We start from the raw sequence: 17,699 nt of genomic DNA, 5'->3' as shown, positions 1-17,699 counted from the left end.
CTCTATTAGTTTTGAGAGAGACTTTGATTCTCAAGAAGTGCTATTTTTGTATCAGTTGTTTTAACAATAATACACTAGTGTCTAAACTTCCCATCTTACATTTTGAAAGGCAACTGAACTTCCATCACTGCTTCATTTTCTGTTTTCATATGCTCTTTGACAGATACATCTTCATAGACGGGTTTCATTGTAGAAGAATGTGTTAGTACATTGTGTAAATGTAGGCTTTTGGAATATAAAGACCTGATTTTAAAATGGATTTTAGAAGTACATCCCTGAAATCTGAAATTACTTTTCCAGTAAAAAAGCACATACAGTACTTCAGGCACAGTATTGCTTTTTTTTTTTTTTTTTTTTTTTTTTTTTTCCCCCAATGCTGGTATTTTAATAGATTTACATAGTTTATGTAGATAAAATATTTTTGGGTTGATGAGACCTCTTATAAAAAGCATGTGAAATCTTTACCTTCCATGGGAATAGATTGTCTGTGATATGCTGCTGAGAAAATAGGGGTCTGGAAATTCTCTGTTTGTTTATTCTGTGCTACAGTAAAGATCAATTAGATCCACATAACCTTTATAGAGGATTTTTTGTTGTTGTTGAGTCGGCATCAGGGACCAAAACAAGTTCTTACTGTAGCACTGTTTGAACAAAAAAGTATTCCTGCTTATTCTCAGAATGATGCTACTGTGACAAAAATGCCATCTAGAGATCTCAACAGTGTACTTGTGTAGTTCAGAGTATTTGAGACTTTAGAAAAATGTGGTGTTACTGCTGGAGTTTTATGGAAACATACAGTGCTTTCAAAGTTTTTGTATCCTTCAGTGATAATTATTTAAAACTACAGAGCAAACAAGCATTTTTGCTTGTTCACTGAAACAACACTACAAATTCTCCTCACTCAAGTACACGCATACTTCATTATCCACATGAAACCTTGGTGCAGTTAATTCAAAACAAATCTGTACTCAGCTCTCCCAAAGTTATTCAAGAGCACTATTTCTTACCAAGATGAACCTTTAGAAAGTTTTAAAAATCTTAAATTGGGCATATGTAATTACAGATGAATGAGTCAGGTGGTTGTTTTTTTTTTGTTTGTTTTTTTTTTTGTTTGTTTGTTTTTTTGTTTTTTTTTTCCTGTGATGGTATTGAAGAAAGCTTTTAGTTGGAATCTAATTTTTATCCTTTGTTTTGAGAGGATAAACACATACATAGATCACTTATGCATGTAATTCAGTGTAATATAATTGCAATTTATAAAAATGATTGCACTGAGCAGGATGGCTATGAATTCTGGTAAGGAAGCTGTTGTATATACAAAGTTTAGTTGAAGCTAAAGCAAAATAAATCTCATGGATGACTAAACTGTAGTCTCTGGGTCTGTAACAATCCCCAGAGAATAAGGAAAGTTAATTTAAAATATTTCTGTTCTTCTGGTCTTAAGCCAGATGCCTTAAATTCTGAAAATCAAGCCTCAAGTGACATTCCACTCCAGTGGGAAAAGAAAGAACATATACTCTGGTCCTGCAGAATCACATTTACTTTATTAACAACCAAAAAACATAATTTAAATACTAAACTAATGCACTCTTGTTCCTATTCTCACACCCTCGTTCCCGCTCCTGTTTGTTCATGCTTTCATTGTCTCTCTGGTAAAGCAAGCATATTTACTTTAAAAACATCTTCTGATCTGATGAAGGAATTAGAATTTTTGAAAACTGCAGAATATTAGATTAGCGATTTTGTGAATTTTGTGCAAGTAGAACTGAACTGGAAACACAATGAATGAATAATCATCCCTTGTTTAGATCTTGAAATTGGTTTCCAAAACTATTTGGAGACAAAGAAGAAACTCAAGAATTTTATCCTAATTGTAATGTTGCTATCATTTCATCTTTTTAGCAGATTTGGATGAAACTCAAAAACTCTTCTAGTAACAATTATTTATGTAAATACAATTTTATTCTGGTATACATTTTAATATGGCTATTAGTGTATCCACCATCAAAGTTGTGTAACATACAAAATGCTATGTGAAAATTGAACATACAGCATTCTGCAGTGCAGTTATTTAGTTTAAAGGAGCATTTGAATTTACCAACTGAAAATGAGGAAAAGAGGAAATTAATTCTTTAGGTAACTGCATTGTGTATTGCCTATTGACAACTGCTCTCTTCTCATCTTAAGCTCTCCAATACTTGAGATGTGTTCTATAGATACAGCATGCTCTTCCTGAGCAGCTAATGGCTAGGGAAGATGAATAGTGTTGAAGATACTCCTACTGATTCAGTATCGACATCAGTACATTTGCTTCATTGTACTACTCTGGATTTTTGCAATTGCTTATTTTTAGCCAAAAATTTTCTTCTAAAAATTTACAAGATAGGACCACACCCCTACCCACTTTTTTTTTTTAAAGCTTTTTTATTAAATGTTCATTGTGAGCAGTAATGAATGAAGACTCACTCTATTAGTAAGCTAAGATTAAATGTGTTATTTAAAAATTAAGTTCAGTTTATGAATGTTCTGTTCTAACTTTGGTCAAGGAATAGTGCCTTTTCTATTTCTAGGTAACTGAAGAAAAAAAAAAAAACTTTAAGTGGAAAATGCCTCTTTATAGAACAAAGTTATTTTGTTTCATGAAATCATGTTCTGTAGCCTGACCTAAAAGTCTATTAAACAATTCAGTCATGAAAACTCTGAGAATTTCCTGGCCCCTAAGTACTATCCAAAATAATCTTATAATTATTCATGTGACCCTATGAACCCAACAGCTGAAGTACAAGCAAACAAATAGGCATGGATTCAACGTCTACAAAATTAGAAAATGAGAACTAGATTTCCTGTGCTAAGGAAAATGCTTCAAGTTGCTCTTCTGTTAGCTATATGCCATGATTAGAGATGCATAAATTTTACAGCTGTAGTAATATACCTCTGAGTCTTTTATATCAATGTCAATTATAATTAGTTTTAAATGAAAATATTTAAAGATACAGCAAAGTTCTGTGGTACTTCTCATTTATGAAATACTTATGTTTCTGATAGGTTGCTCTAAATTGCAGACTGTTTCTGGTAAATTTGGAATGTTGCCTTTCAGTATAAATCCACAGTGTATGTTACCATGAGTGTTTCATTGAAGCAAGTAATGATAGTTGTTATATGAACACGAATATGGTTTTCTTACAATTATTTTATCTTCATTAATAATTAAATGATTATAATTTTATAATACTGTAGGAGGAAAATTATATATATCTCTGCATTTTTTTCTAGTAACTGGATAACTAACACTTGAAGTAATGCAATTTTTAAATGTCATGGCCCAATAAATTGAGGAATGGAGGAACTCCTCAAGGATTTTTAGTGCTGTTATTTGCTAGTAGGTGGCATGTCATTAGGCATTTAATCAGGTTGATGTTAGGTACTGCTTGCATTTTCTTTGAGTCTGACACCTTTGTAAGAAATTCTAAACAATTATTTTAATTACAACATCGCACAATACATAAAAATGAATAAGCTAGTTCTGTGAACTTTAACCTCTACCATTGATTATTTTTTGACTTTTAGAGTCAGAGACAAAAAAATAAAAAATAAAAAAATGTAGTAGAGTTTGCTTTCTGAGTCAATTACATAAGCATACATATTATTTAAAAAGAACAGGTAAAGCCAGAGTTCTGCAGGAATATTTCTGTTTAACTTTGGCAAATAGCTACAATTTGAGGAACAAGATGACAAATCAAACTTTAGGGGATGGTGAGACATGATCTTTAACAGCCATAATTTTTAGGTTTTCTATTTGGTTCTTTATTTTTTTTATTTTTTTATTTTTTTTGATAGGAGATATTTTATTTTTCTCTCGTAGTGTAGATTATCCCTCAAACTTACTGTCATTTTGTAGCTCAGAAAAATGTCGCTAAGCTCATCTTTCAGAGCTCTTTAAACAGTTAGTTCACATGTGTGTGGGTGCAGTTATTTTTAAGTGTATGAGTTCTGTGGGAGTCTTTCCTCAAATGGGAAGACTGCTATTACTAAGGTACAAATGCATATGGATTTCTGCCTGTATCTGATGCGTGGTTTTGTTGTTTGTTTGTTTTGTTTTAAAGAAAGCGTAGACACACTATCACACACACAGAATAATTGCTGAAAAAAAGAGGAGGTGTGGGAAGTGGGCTGTTCGGCTCTGTTGGTGGGCCAGACGGTGGTTTTCTCTGCATTGAATGCTCACCATTCATCTCTCCTGAATACACCTATCATACTGTCGGTGTTTGGGAGATAGAAAAGATGAACATGATGCTTGTTTGAACTAATTAATTTATTGAGATAATTAATTAATTTGTCTACCTTTGAAGGAAGTAACCCTATAAGAAGGTATTAAATACATTTTTGATGGTTTCTGTTAGTATTTCTTCTTATTTTTGTCTGTTTGAAAAGCTCAGGGAACCTATTTTAACAATTGTGTCCCATTATAGTTTGGTGTTTCAAAGATACATAGCGAGAGGTGGAATTTACAATGAACATCTGTGTGATCATTCTTAAGTTGAAATTATTCAATCATAGCACATATAATTTCTAACAAGTAAGCAATTTAACTGTGAATGATGTCAGTTGGCTTTCTGACATGGAGTTTTAATCCTAGTTACTGCCTATTTTAAATAATGTACTTAGCTACAGTAAAATTCTCTAATGAAAAGTCGACCTGCTAGTCTTTTCCTTGTTTTAAATACTTTTATAGCATACCTATACATTTTTAAATGAAGAGAATATCTTTGGTTTTAATCAGTAAGTTATCAAAAAACATTATTAAATTATAAAAAAGGTAATATGACTTAAGAACAAAGGTATTTGCAGCACATATGCTTTTGTGTTAAAATCTTAGTAGACAGCTTGGAAGTTGATAACTTAAGAAATTCCATTCTACATGATAAGGTGTGCAAAGACATGAACCACATCAGACTAGTAAAGCTATGATCTTGGTAAAGAAAGGTATGCATTAGCTTTGTAGTTGCTTTTAGACTGAAGCTGAAATACCAGAAATGTTTGAGCACAATATATTTGATTTCTTTTCCTACTAAGACAACAGGTTGTTTGTAAGTGAAATGGTTGGTAAAAATTTAGAGGAATTAAATAAGCATTCAAAATAAAAAGAGAAAACTTTATGCAAGAAAAATTAAGAGTAGAAAAGCCAATTTATATCAGAAAACTAATTTGAGAAGTATTAGAAAAATAGAAAAATTATGATTTAGACTGAAGAAATCACCAAAAGATCTTAGCAATTAAAAACTATTAAGAAAAATATATTTTCATGTATACTTCTGAGTCAACAGAAAAATTAATAGAGAAGGCTGACCAGAAGGTGACTGGCCTTTTCTGGGTAAGATTAGAGAAGTCTCTCTTACTGATAAGGGCATTGTGTCATGTTGCTGAAAAGTGAGGCTGCATTTTGTTTGGTGTCATCCTTTCAGTTTCTCCTTGATCAAAACGAGCTTTCAAATACTTATGAGCAATCTTTTGAATGACAGTTCATTGATGTGTCTTTTGTCAGCCTCTGTTTTACTTCTGAATCTGACTGTTCTTAGTAGTTTCTTGGATCTAATGTGTAGTACCTGCCATGAGAAGTAACAAGCTCTGTTGTGTTGATCCTTCTGCAGAGGACTGACAATTCTGTTGGAGCAGGGCATTCTGGGTGGTGGAAAAGCCGAGGTAAATCACTGCCCCATTTATATCACACTGTTTTTGTTGTATTCTAGGTCTGTAAGGTTCATTTGTAAGATCTTTATCTGTACTTGTTCCATGCTAATATACTATGAGGAAAACCATTGAAGTCATTATTGTTTCTTGAAGATCTTGAGAATTTAATCACTCAGTGAATAACAGCTGCCCATGAGATGATAATTTACTTTGAATGTTTATCCCTCTTGCTGTTAAAGAGATCATCTTAAGAAGCCCGTCCTTCCTTTCGTAATAGCTTTTTAAATACTTAGCAGTGTTGTCTTACCAAAATGGAAAATTGGTAATAGCAACCAGGATTTATCAAAAGTGCAAATGACAACTTCTTAGAAGTTTAGTAATGGTTGTAATGATTTACTACAACCAACTCTCAAATGTACTTGGGGGAGATGCTTTGTTTTGTTTTGCTTTGTTTTGTTTTCCTGGTGTTTTAAAACTCTATCATCATTTTCAGGAATAAAAAGATTTCCTTACTAAGGCACTGATAGTGTACCATAACTGCAAGAAGATGACTGATATAATTTCTGAAAAATGTTGAGCTACATTTAAGGTTTGCTGCTGCAAGACAGTTTGATACTCATTAAAGTCAGTTTCTGCTCCTTGAAATGATCTCATCCTTAACAGGATGCAATTCATAAGAAATATTGGCGGGTGAGGTAATGCACATCCTGTAATTGCAACTGAAGCTGCAGAAAGTTCACAGAACATCAGTTAATGAATATTACCATTTGAGCACATCTGTGCTTGTTCACCGTTGGCAGCCTTCCAGCTGCCATTGATGCTGCTTCCCATGTTGCCAGGACAAACTCATCTGTTTTCATGTGTGTCCTCTGCTGCTATGTGCTGCATTGCCCAGTTGCAACTTACTGTGTAAAATTTAATACACAGCAAAATTTTTGCTTAATAAGTGATCATTATTGCTCTATGAAGGATGGTCTTTCTTGTGCTCCGTCCTGGCATTGTAAAGATCTGCATCTTAAACATTGAAGAGTTAAACATTGAGAGTTTGAAAAGCCTTTGAGGACAGACATTGCAGACATAACAACAAGGTTATGGATAAGACAATTGCTTGAAGCGTGACCAAAGGAGATAGATCACTGCAGTATTTCATCAAAATTGTTAGAACCTAAAGCTCAGATAGCAAAGCAAAGGAAGACATCTGTGTCTCTTACAGTGACAGTAACACTGGCTGTTGTTAGAAAAGCAGGATTTTGTCACATGCCATGAGTAAATTAGAACTTGTAGTGAGTATGCTGGAACAAGCATTGACTCCTATGATGAAGAGATGCCTGAAGGCCATTATTCCTTTCCTGTGTATGTGTTCTTTCCTTCAGAGGTATAAAGGGATCAAAACAGACACTGCTGCCCATATCTCATTTGTAGTCCTACACACTCTTGGGAGGGCATCTTGTTTTTGACTCAGTAGACTGATCAGTTTATTCCCTGCACTCTCTGGGTTTCCGGGCAGTGAAGGTACCCCACAAAACATTTGCTTTTACTCACTACCTGCAATTGCAAATGATACTAGCAGAAGTCTTTTTGAAAATTGGAGTCAGTTTTGGCACCACACAAAAACCTTACTTCATTTTACTGTGTTTACTTTCTTTCCTCTTTTACCTGCTCATTCTGTGGACTGCATTCAAAACTTCATGAATGCAGTGATATTTAAGTCCCTACTACCTCAGTTATCAACTGAGAAATCTTTCTCTTTGCCTTTCCTGATGCTTCCTGCTTCCTGTTGCTGCAGTAAACAACCCTTTTTCTTTCTAGGATTCTCAAAATTGTTCCTGTTTTTCTTCTTTTTATTGTCCCAGAAAATATGAACAACGCCCTGAACATGTCTGAACCACCCCATAGAAAATAGTGCACTTGTCAAGTACTGGGTAGAATAGTAGCATCATTGATTACTGTGTTTGTGACATTTTAAGCAAGGTTTTCTTGCCTTTTTTTTTTTTTTTTTTTTTTTTTTTCCCAAATGAGACAACAGTGTTCCTGGGATGTCAAGAGGTACTTTTCAGATTGTACCATTGCACTGTATTCTAGGCATTCTTTCAATTGCAAAACAGCTTTTCAAGAGTCCAGAGATATTTTAAGGAATTTTTCCATTACGAAAATTAGCATCTCAGCAGTCAAGATATTCTGTTTAAGCACCATGTGAAAACACAGAGAGATAGCAAGATATGAGAAAATTAAGATGTAGAGAACACTGTTAACCCGTGATGTTCTGAACAGTCTTTGCACAATTGCATATATTTCACTGCAAATGTGTGTTTATAGCTCCAGCTTTCTTGCTGATGAGCTGCTACCACAGCACTGAGATGACCTGCCTACAGACCTCCTGAGGCTAGTCCTTGTCATCCTGACACACTGTAGTGAACAATGGCCATGTCACTCTGTGCCAAAACAATCCTTTACTGCTGTTTCTTGAATGCAAACGTGCCAAATGTCCATGTTTCAGCAAAAGTTCCTTCAGGTGATGGCAGTTCTCTTTCTCCTATGGGTAAAGCTGCAGATAGCCTAGATGGCAAGTTATCTATTGCTGAAACTGCTACCAGCTCTGCTTTCTAGGGCCATCATTGGCTTAGAGCCAACTGAAGGGTAAAATTCAAATGTATCTCCAGAACTTCTGAGTGTGAAGAAGTGTCATGATGTGTAACACATTTTATTTTATTTTATTTTATTTTATTTTATTTTTATTTTATTTTACTTTACTTTACTTTACTTTATTTTATCTGAGATGGTTGTTAATAGTTTAAGAATGTTGCCTGTTAGCCAAAATAGATGGGTCATGAAATTCCAGGAGAGGATTCATGGGAATTTTGGAGCTTGACCCCAAGTCGCTAAACTGTAGTTGCTTCCAGATAGCTTTGCTATATTTGCCACAGTATACCTAGGGAGAAACCCTGCAACAAAGTGTTGTGCCAAACAAGAAATCAAAGGACCTTGGGATACATAGTGAATCTCATGCAAATCTGAGTGGCAGTACAATTTACTAGTGCTTGTGGATGACTTTGTCATCATCTACTTCATCTTGAACAGTAAATTAGGAGTGGAATTTAGTTGACTATACCTTTCATCTTTTGCACTATTTGTCTTGTAAAATACCAGAACCCTGTGAGACACATGGCCAAAAATTTGATCAGCTGTATGTGCTTATTTGGTCACAAGCCATAGATAGCTCAGTGCCATCAAGAAGGTGATGCTTAACAGTAAAAATGTTTAATTTTTAATCTGAAAACTGAAAAATACTTTTTTTTTTTTTTAAAAAAAAAGTTCAAATCAATTTCTCAGAAGAGTTCTAAAGCCTTCACATATTTGGTTACTGATGTGAACAAGACATGTCAGTGAACATAGCTCTAAAACAACATTAACCCAGCAGACATTTTGCTGTTCACAGCATCATCTCTGTCAAACACAATAAAATCCTTTAGCTCTGAACTGCATACATAACTGTTTGGGATATGGGGCCCTGACATATCTTCTTCAGAATATAAGTACATGATAGAGATAAATATAGATATATATGCTATTCTAGTCAAAACTGATGTAACAGAAAATGCATTCAGTTTTTAATATATTTCTGTTCTCATGTTTGATAATTTAATAAAAAATTGTTGTAGCAGATTCATGTTTTAGACAGTCCACTAATTAAAGATTTCCTTCTTCCTGTAAATCAGGAAAGTATACATACTAAAGTTGTTACACCCTTGTTCTTCATTCTTCTTCTATGAAAGGGATCGTCAGCCTTTGATAATTTACAATGCAGAATAATTGCAGTGATAAACATTTGAACAGAATCTGATTTTTTGCTGTTGTCTTAACCAAATTCTGTAGTGAATTTCTCTGCAGAGATGCCCGAGCATTACGAGAAGGCAGAGAGGAAGTTGATGAAGGAAGCATAATAACTAGATTCTGTAGTGCTGGAAGCAATAATCATGTACAAGCAAGTAAGCCTGCCCAGAAGTGGGATCTCTTGTGAATACAGTGCTGAGAAATGAGTAAATTGTCTTAAGCTAGCTTAGGCCAGAAAGTTGCAGTGCTTTTCCAGAGCTGGCCTACAAAGGGCCATCCTAGTGTCTTTGTACCTGTCGCTTTTACTTAAACCAGATAATTGTAAATTACATAGAAAAGTAGAGAATTGACTATATAAAATAATGTAGTTCCTTTCTACTTATGCATAGCAGAAACTATTTCTAAAGGTATGTGGTGGATGAAAAGCAAGGTCAGTGATGATTCTGTGTTGGCTTAGAAATCTGTATGACTTGACCTGACCTGACTTTAAATCCCGAATCAGTGGCAGACCATTTTTTCATAGATTGGTCTGATTTTCAGTATTTCTTCAGACCCTGTATGACAGCGGTCTGTTCCAATGTCTGTGAAAATCAAGTCATTAGCAAATTAGCATTGTACTGTATGGACAGTAATCCAGTGACTGATTCTATCACAGTGAGTTAGATCAATTGATCCATGTTAAAAATGATGTCCAAAATGGCTTTTGCTTTTGTAGCTAGAAGAAATGCTCCTCAGAGTATGGCTTCACTCTTTTTTAAACAGAATATAGTTAGGTGGTATTTTGAGGTTGGTGAGGTGAACAATTTTACAGGTAAAAATGTCAGGAAAAGTAATTTATTTCCACTTTTAAAATTAAAAAAAATAATAATAATTTTCCACTTTTAAAATAAAAGCATTTTTCAAAAGATGATAATAGAAGTAATAATTTCTCTTTTTGTTTTCTTCAAAACAACAACAACAAAAACAACAAAACACAAGAAGAACAAAACACCTCACAACATCTTTACAAGAAAGCTTTTCTTAATCTATTCTGCAGTGTTACTTTAGCAGTGATCTTGAAACATCATGGGCTAATCAGCGTAGGTAAGGTCATAACTTGAATGAGTTTAAGTCTGAGAAAATGTAAGATTCTTCAGAAATAAATGTGACTGACAGTAACACCTTTTTTCAGTTTTATTAAAAATAAAGTGTTTTTATTAAAAATCAGTGCTATAGAGTGTGATGTTGGCATGCAATATTGGAAGACATAAAACTGAAGTATTGAATAAGTGCATTAGTATGTCTGAATCTTTTTGTGGTTCTGAGCAAATTCTCATTCTAGTAATTGTGTTTTCTCTTTCAGTCACCCTCTCCTCCACCCAAGTTCGCTTTACATATTCCTTTTTTTCTGCCCCAAATGTTTTATTGTTGTGGTTTTGTTTTTGTTTTTCACAGCAGAATGCTATCAGATTCCATGCTCTAGATACTTGAATTGTACTGCTGTTGAATAAATACATATAAAAGCTTATGGGATTGGTCCTTGGACATGACATCCAAGAGATCACTGTTAACTTCACTTGATCAATATTTCCAAGGGTGTAGTTTTCTTCTGAAAATCCTGCCATGCCAAAAACAAACAATCACTATCAGAATTTATTCATATGAATGGAATTTTTCTTGGAACAGAAGAAATTTTGAAAGAACAATATTTCCTGTGACGTTAATAGTTGTGTTTAAGATCTCCTGTTCTTTAAATCTTTCATGTTTTCAAAGGAGACATTTAAGTGGTCTTTGACACATGCTGTCCTGAGAGTTATTACTTGCTAATCTAGCATTCTGGTTTACAGGCATTTAAAATGGTTTTATGAAGGTATAACAAATGAAGGTGTTGTGTTGCAGATATACTGCACAAGGGATGTAGGCAGCCCTTCCATCATAGAAGCGTTCTATTGGTGGTGACTTCAAGAGTAAGTTGTCAGCTTGTTACCAGGAAGTTGGACTAGAGTGCATAGTACCATCTGAGCATATGTATACCTCTTTCATTTCAATGTTTCATTTTGATCATTCTGGATATATCAGTGAAGGTGTTGGTTTTTTTTGTTTTGTTTTGTTTTGTTTTTTTTTGTTGTTGTTTGTTTATAAACACTGGACAGCTACCCATCAGAAACAATGTATTGAAATGTTAAAGCCCCTTTAGGGGAATATTTTCTATTATTTTTATAGCATAGTAGCAATAAGCATAATTTTGCATGGCTGTGTGCACTTTTTGGACTCACATATTCTTTGTTACTGTAATAAAGTTAGAGAAATTAGGCTTGTTTTAGAGTACATGGGGATCTTTAGTCTGTTCTTAATTCCAGTTTCTGGAGTTCATATGGGCTGAGCAGCTGCCATATGTTTTACAAACTGATTGCATGCCCTGAGGTTCTAATCTAAATACCTGAGGCAGAAAAAAATACAAAATGAGAAACAGCAAAGCCATTACAGTAAACAGGAGATACATGTAAGTTTAACTAAGAAATCGTAACAATTATTTTTGTGAACTTCTATATCAATTGTTTCCAGTACAGCAGTACCCATGAATGGCAGCTTCATTTTGGGGGAATAGCTGTATTAAACTGTTAGACTAATAATGGCCGTGGTATTTGGGTTTCTGCCACTTTTATGTGGTAAATCTACAGTAATGTGTGAAGAAAAGGGCATCATGCAATCTGCATTTCAAGTGATGATTAATCAGAAGAAAAGACTATAAGAAAAATGCTGAATAGTTTCAAGGCCAGCATGAATTCCTTTTTCTTATAGTTATTTTTAAAGAATATCTTAACAAAATATGTCTGTTGTCACTGTAAAGAAGTTTTATTGCCTGAAGGTTATCAATAAGTTAACTTGCAGATATCATTTTAAATTACTAGAAGCAAAACTGAGTTTTCTTAAAGTTCTGATGATTTATTAGATACATTAGTAACAGCTAAAAGATGTATTTTGTTTCCATTTAATTTCCACATATGGACTTGTTTGAAAGCCAAATGGATGGCATTTGGCCTGAATTTAATCCTTATTTTAAAGCTAATTTTCATTTCTTAGTTGGAGGGCATGTTTTTCTTCTTCAGTCTTGTGGCAAATTTCATATTGCAAGTAATTTTTGTATTCCTTTTACTTACCATTAAAATCTTTTAGGCTTTAAAAACAGAAGAAAGTAGAAATCTTTCATAGCCACAGAATACTTTGCTGGATTACTGTTGTATTAGCATATAGAGTTGCCTGCTTTAGCTCATTTATTTTAAAAGTATCATGTAAAATCATGAGAAAAGAAAAAAACATTAGAATGTATTGCTTTTATTTGCTAAAGTAAAACTCAGGATAATGTAGTTGCATATAAATTCTACCATTTACACATGTGCTAATTACGGTGGTACAGAGAAGAATGTCCATCCGTACAGGTAAATATATTTGCTAATAAATGTCAATGCTCTTTTTGAAACCACTGATTTATGTTACTAATTAATAAGTTACTAAATTTTGAATAAAAGTTTTCTATTCTTCCCAAGAGGTCATTAATACAAAATTAAACTCCATCCTGTAATGAAATCAGCACTTTACTCGGCCCTATCAACAAAGGAGCTTGAAGTATGTTTAATATTGCAACACTTTTCAGATCCAGATACTATCCTCAGTTTCTTGTGAATTACTGTTTTACATAGTGTGTGCGAGATACAGCAGCATCAGACTGCAGATGGCTTTGAAATCTTTAATTCAATAGAGAAGGCAAAAGTGAATCAGAATTGATATGCCCTTGGGAGATGTTGTTTTTTGGTGAGTGGCTATCAGTTTAGTGCTGCATTTTATCCTTCTTGGTTCATATTCATTCTTAATTACAGTAAACATTCTTTGATGGAGAAAATAAGTGATACAGATCAATATAACTGTATCTGTCAGGATAAGCCATAAGCCCTGGTTTGGAATCAACTGTTTTTATCTCCCAGGCAAAATTGTCTTTTACATTGTCTGGTGTAATCTCACTGAAAGATGATTTTCTATATCAATTACTTGAGGATAAATTAGAATAGAATAGTTTAGTTTAGCTTTTAGGTGAGTTGAGTTGAGTTGGCAGGGACCTTCAAAGATAACCAAGTCCGACTGCCTGACCAATGTAGGGCTAATCAAAAGTTAAAGTATACTAATGAATGTATGGTCCAAATGCCACTGAATATGTTCCTGTTGTGATGGTTTCAGTTCATTTCAGTGGCTGGTAAGTACATACATTGTAAGTCTATTTTTTATTTTTATTTTTTGTAACCTCATCTCTGTGCAGCAGAAGTAACACATTCAGAGCTTTAACACATCAAAACAGACACTATTTGAAAATGTTTTATGAAGCGCAGAGTCTTTGGAGACAGCTAGTGCCCTGAAGTCTACTTTATACAATAGAGATTAACACCATTATTCTATGTATAATCTCTCCAGCAAAACACTGTCGCCTATTTCTGTCAACAAATGGTTTCTTTGCTTTGGCAGCTGAAAGAACTTTTAGTTGTGTAGGAAACAAAACATGCTTTTATAAGTTGCAGAACCTAATTTTAAAAATATTTTGGAAGGTAACTGTGGTTTTGAGAAGTTATTTTCATTAACTAAATATTTTTTAAACAAGCTAAAAAGACTAATTATGTCTGCTATGTGTGTCATGTCCATAATTTCTGAATAAGGCAAGTTCACTATCTCATGGTGCACCTTATGGAAAGGTGCATCATATGGACACACATACCACAGATGCATAGCCTGCAGAGTAAAGGTCTGCACGTATCCTGTCCAGATAGTGCATGCTCGAAGAGTGTATTTTTAAAGGTGGAGATGAGCAGTGTTCTTAGTGAATGAGTCCACAAAACTCTTATGTAGCAAAGAAAAAGAGATAAAGAGGCTCAAGTAAAGGCTTAACATTTCAAAAAAGGATGAGACCAAATACATTTTAGAAAATTAGCAGGGAAAAAAAATAAGTTAGATACCACAATATTTCACTGTGTAATGAATCATAGAAGCTGTATTTCCAATGGAATTGAGTTATATGTCATAGTCACCATGCAAAAGAAATTTGTTTTTAGATGTATGTGTGTTAATAAATGTCAATGCTCTTTTTGAAACCCCTGATTTATATTGCGAGTTAATAAGTTATTAAATTTTGAATAAAAGTTTACTATTCTTTCCAAGAAGTCATTAATACAAAATTAAAGCTGAGATGAGAAATATGTATGTTATTGCGTAGTATTTGATATTTTGTGTTCTGGAAAAAAAAAAAAAAAAAAGGAAAGAAATTGTCATTGAATTTAGTAGCTGAATCAAAGCTTCTGCTATTCTCAGAGTCTTTACCTGAGCAAAAGAATTATATCACCCTTCGCAGTTCATTGAGGGTCAGATACCTTGAGGGGATTGGGCATTGGAACCTCCCCAGCGTAATGACTTGGGACGTGCAAGGTTAGGACAGAAGTGTACAAGTGCAGATCTGTGCACTGGGGGCTGTTGGCTTCCTTTTCTGTGTTACTGGGCATGGATCTGTCCCCTGGCGAGAGTGCCAGTGCTGCAGCCATGTGACTTGCACAGACTGCAAACAGTGTCTGATCATTTGCCTGAGGATGTGTGCTTGCAGTGTAGGGCTGGATGTGTTTTCTGCCATGTCAATGGATATCTGTATTTCCTTTATGTGAAGGGAAGGATAGCAAAAAGAAACAAGCCATTAATCAAAACCAAAGCAAAAAAAGCAAACAGTAAAGCATACGTTTATTCCGTATGCACTTTTAAGGACTGAAGACAGCAATATTGTACATTTTGGTTTCCTACATTAACAATAATTGCTTGTGAAGTTGGATGAAAACTGAGTTTTAAAGTAACTATTTCAATCAAAACCAATTTATTGGCTTATGTGACAATACTGATTTAATGATAAGGTGCCAGTTATATGCATTACTGAGTGTCTGGGCAACAGCCCCCTGAAAATTGCCTCGGCACCTGTCCCAGCAAGTTATAATGACCATTTCCTGTGTTAATCTTTTAATTTGGTCGTTTACACTACGCAATTAGAAAACACAGAACACTGAAAAAAATAATTAATGTTAATCAGTAAGTCAGCATAGAAGAATGCAAAGAATCAAGTCTCTCCCTGTATGCTAAATGAAAAGATTTCTTCCAGATTCTTGCTTTGATCATTAGAGTCTTTTAAATAAGCAAACATTGCTTAGTTGCTAAGCCACAGACTGAAGTTCATTAGTGTGTTAGTACAAATATTGGAAAAAGAGTACTAAAGCAATATTAGATAGAGGACCTGTGCGTAGGCTGGAAGTAATGCAATGAACATGACACCAGAACATTTTGAGTGATTGCTCACAATGATTAAAACCATTTCTGTTTACAAAAACCCGCCCCATTCGGCAAGCAAAAGTGCAAACCCTGAGTGGATCTGTTTTTCTGCTACTGATAGCTGTAAGACTTTACTGGAAACACAAAATATTTGGTAGTTTTGTAATAGATTTTGTGTATATTCTTTATTTGAAATGTTGACCACAGATGTATTGCTATGGCACCTTTTTGTGTAATGATGATCCGTAAAGTTGATTTTCATTAGAATGCTATTAATCATAGATTTAAAGCCAGAATGTCATTATCTTTAAATAGATGGTGTGGAAACCTGACTCAAAATCTTTGCAAATCAGTTCTGGATTCTTAGAATATTTAGGTTTAATGCATAAAAGCAGTGTTTTGACACAATGTCTTCTTGCTGTTGATCTTTACATCAGTTCATGCTAGTTTGGCATTTTCTGATATTCAGCAAATGAACTAATTTCATGCTTCTGCATTTCTTACAGATCTTCAATACAGTGAGAGAAGAAGGAGCAGAAGACAGTTTTGAATATTTTCCTCGTCTTCTGAGAAAGCTCCCAGCTTTAGATACAGACTGTGTATGCAAAGTTGATGGTTTTTGTGTAAAACCATGTGTAGCAGGTGCTTACTCCCGATATCGTGCCACTTTACAGAGAACTGCACTCTCTAACTATATAACAGGTGCTTTACTAGAAGCAACTACATCATTGGGAGCAAGAAGCGGTCTTCTAAGTATCTTCGGAGGATCAACTGGAAGAACAATGCTTAAAGGTAGGAAAGATTTAATTTTGTTGAAGCCTGTCCACTTTAAATACAGCAAATATTACAAAATATATATTACCATATAATAGTCTGTACTTTATATACTCACATATTAAATTAACAGATAAATAGATTTTCATGTTTTCAAAGATTTTTCTTTGTAATTCATTGTTTAATTCATAACTAGGATTATTAGTTTAATAAATCAAAAATGCATGCAAAACTGAAAAGATTATTATAAAATATATGGTTTTTTTTTTCTTTTGTTTGTTTTCTTTTTTGAACCACTTCTGTTAGTGTTGAAATTAAATGTTCAAAAGTTAATGTTGAAGCCATTGTTGTTATGGTGTTCCTTTCTGTAATATTTGTCATTTATGTAGAGTCCTGTTCATGGTATGACTTGGTTGAGGACTTCAGAATGTAGTATATACTACACTCGGTTCTTTTTGTTTTCCCTTCACAACTAGTTGTCAGCAGAGCACTATGAGCTAAGTATATACAAATAATAACTGATTTACTGTTGGTCTTCTACTGGATTCCTCACCTTTCTAGGATCTGATCATTTTGAATACTGTGGGTATTGTCTGTTTGGATAATACTTATTGAGGATGGATGCTGCATAATAACTTCCCATGCTGATAGTCTTAGTATGCAATAAGGATACCATTCTGTGATTTAGTTTGGTCACTTTTGGAAGTTAAACAAGAAAAAGGCATTCTTGGAATGAATTCATTGCATTAGAGCAGAATTTTGTACAGAACATTAACTGCATTATATATTAATTTGTAATTAATTCCTAGAATATTTCCTAAGGTACTCAAGCATCTGGGGATTTATCAGCATGTTGTCCTGTAACTAAAGGAAGTAGTATCTCAGTTGTACACTGTAGAATTGAAGCATATGGATGCTATGTCTTGTTCAAAGTTTTACAAGAATGCGACAAAATCAATAGTATTCTCAGCGTAATTCCTTAATGCAGATACTGACCTCATTTTTTCAAACAAGAAGTCTTATAGTTTGTACTCAGATCAGGTTATCTTAAGTGTGCCACTTTCTAGTTTTAATTAGTATAT

The 17,699-nt window shown here is 33.9% G+C and overlaps 1 protein-coding gene across 6 annotated transcripts in view; it reads left to right on the top strand.

Moving 5' to 3' along the window:
• PLCE1 (phospholipase C epsilon 1) overlaps positions 1 to 17,699 on the top strand; it is a 156,529-nt gene that overhangs the window by 49,564 nt on the left and 89,266 nt on the right. For all 6 annotated transcript variants that reach the window (XM_032191621.1, XM_032191624.1, XM_032191623.1 and 3 more), the window contains one exon: positions 16,350 to 16,635. In XM_032191621.1, coding sequence (XP_032047512.1) covers positions 16,350 to 16,635 — 286 coding nt within the window. The remainder of the gene's footprint in view (positions 1 to 16,349; positions 16,636 to 17,699) is intronic.

The sequence above is a fragment of the Aythya fuligula genome, chromosome 7 (assembly GCF_009819795.1).
Source record: "Aythya fuligula isolate bAytFul2 chromosome 7, bAytFul2.pri, whole genome shotgun sequence".
Taxonomy (NCBI): domain Eukaryota; kingdom Metazoa; phylum Chordata; class Aves; order Anseriformes; family Anatidae; genus Aythya; species Aythya fuligula.
This window is presented reverse-complemented; position numbering and strand designations above follow the sequence as displayed.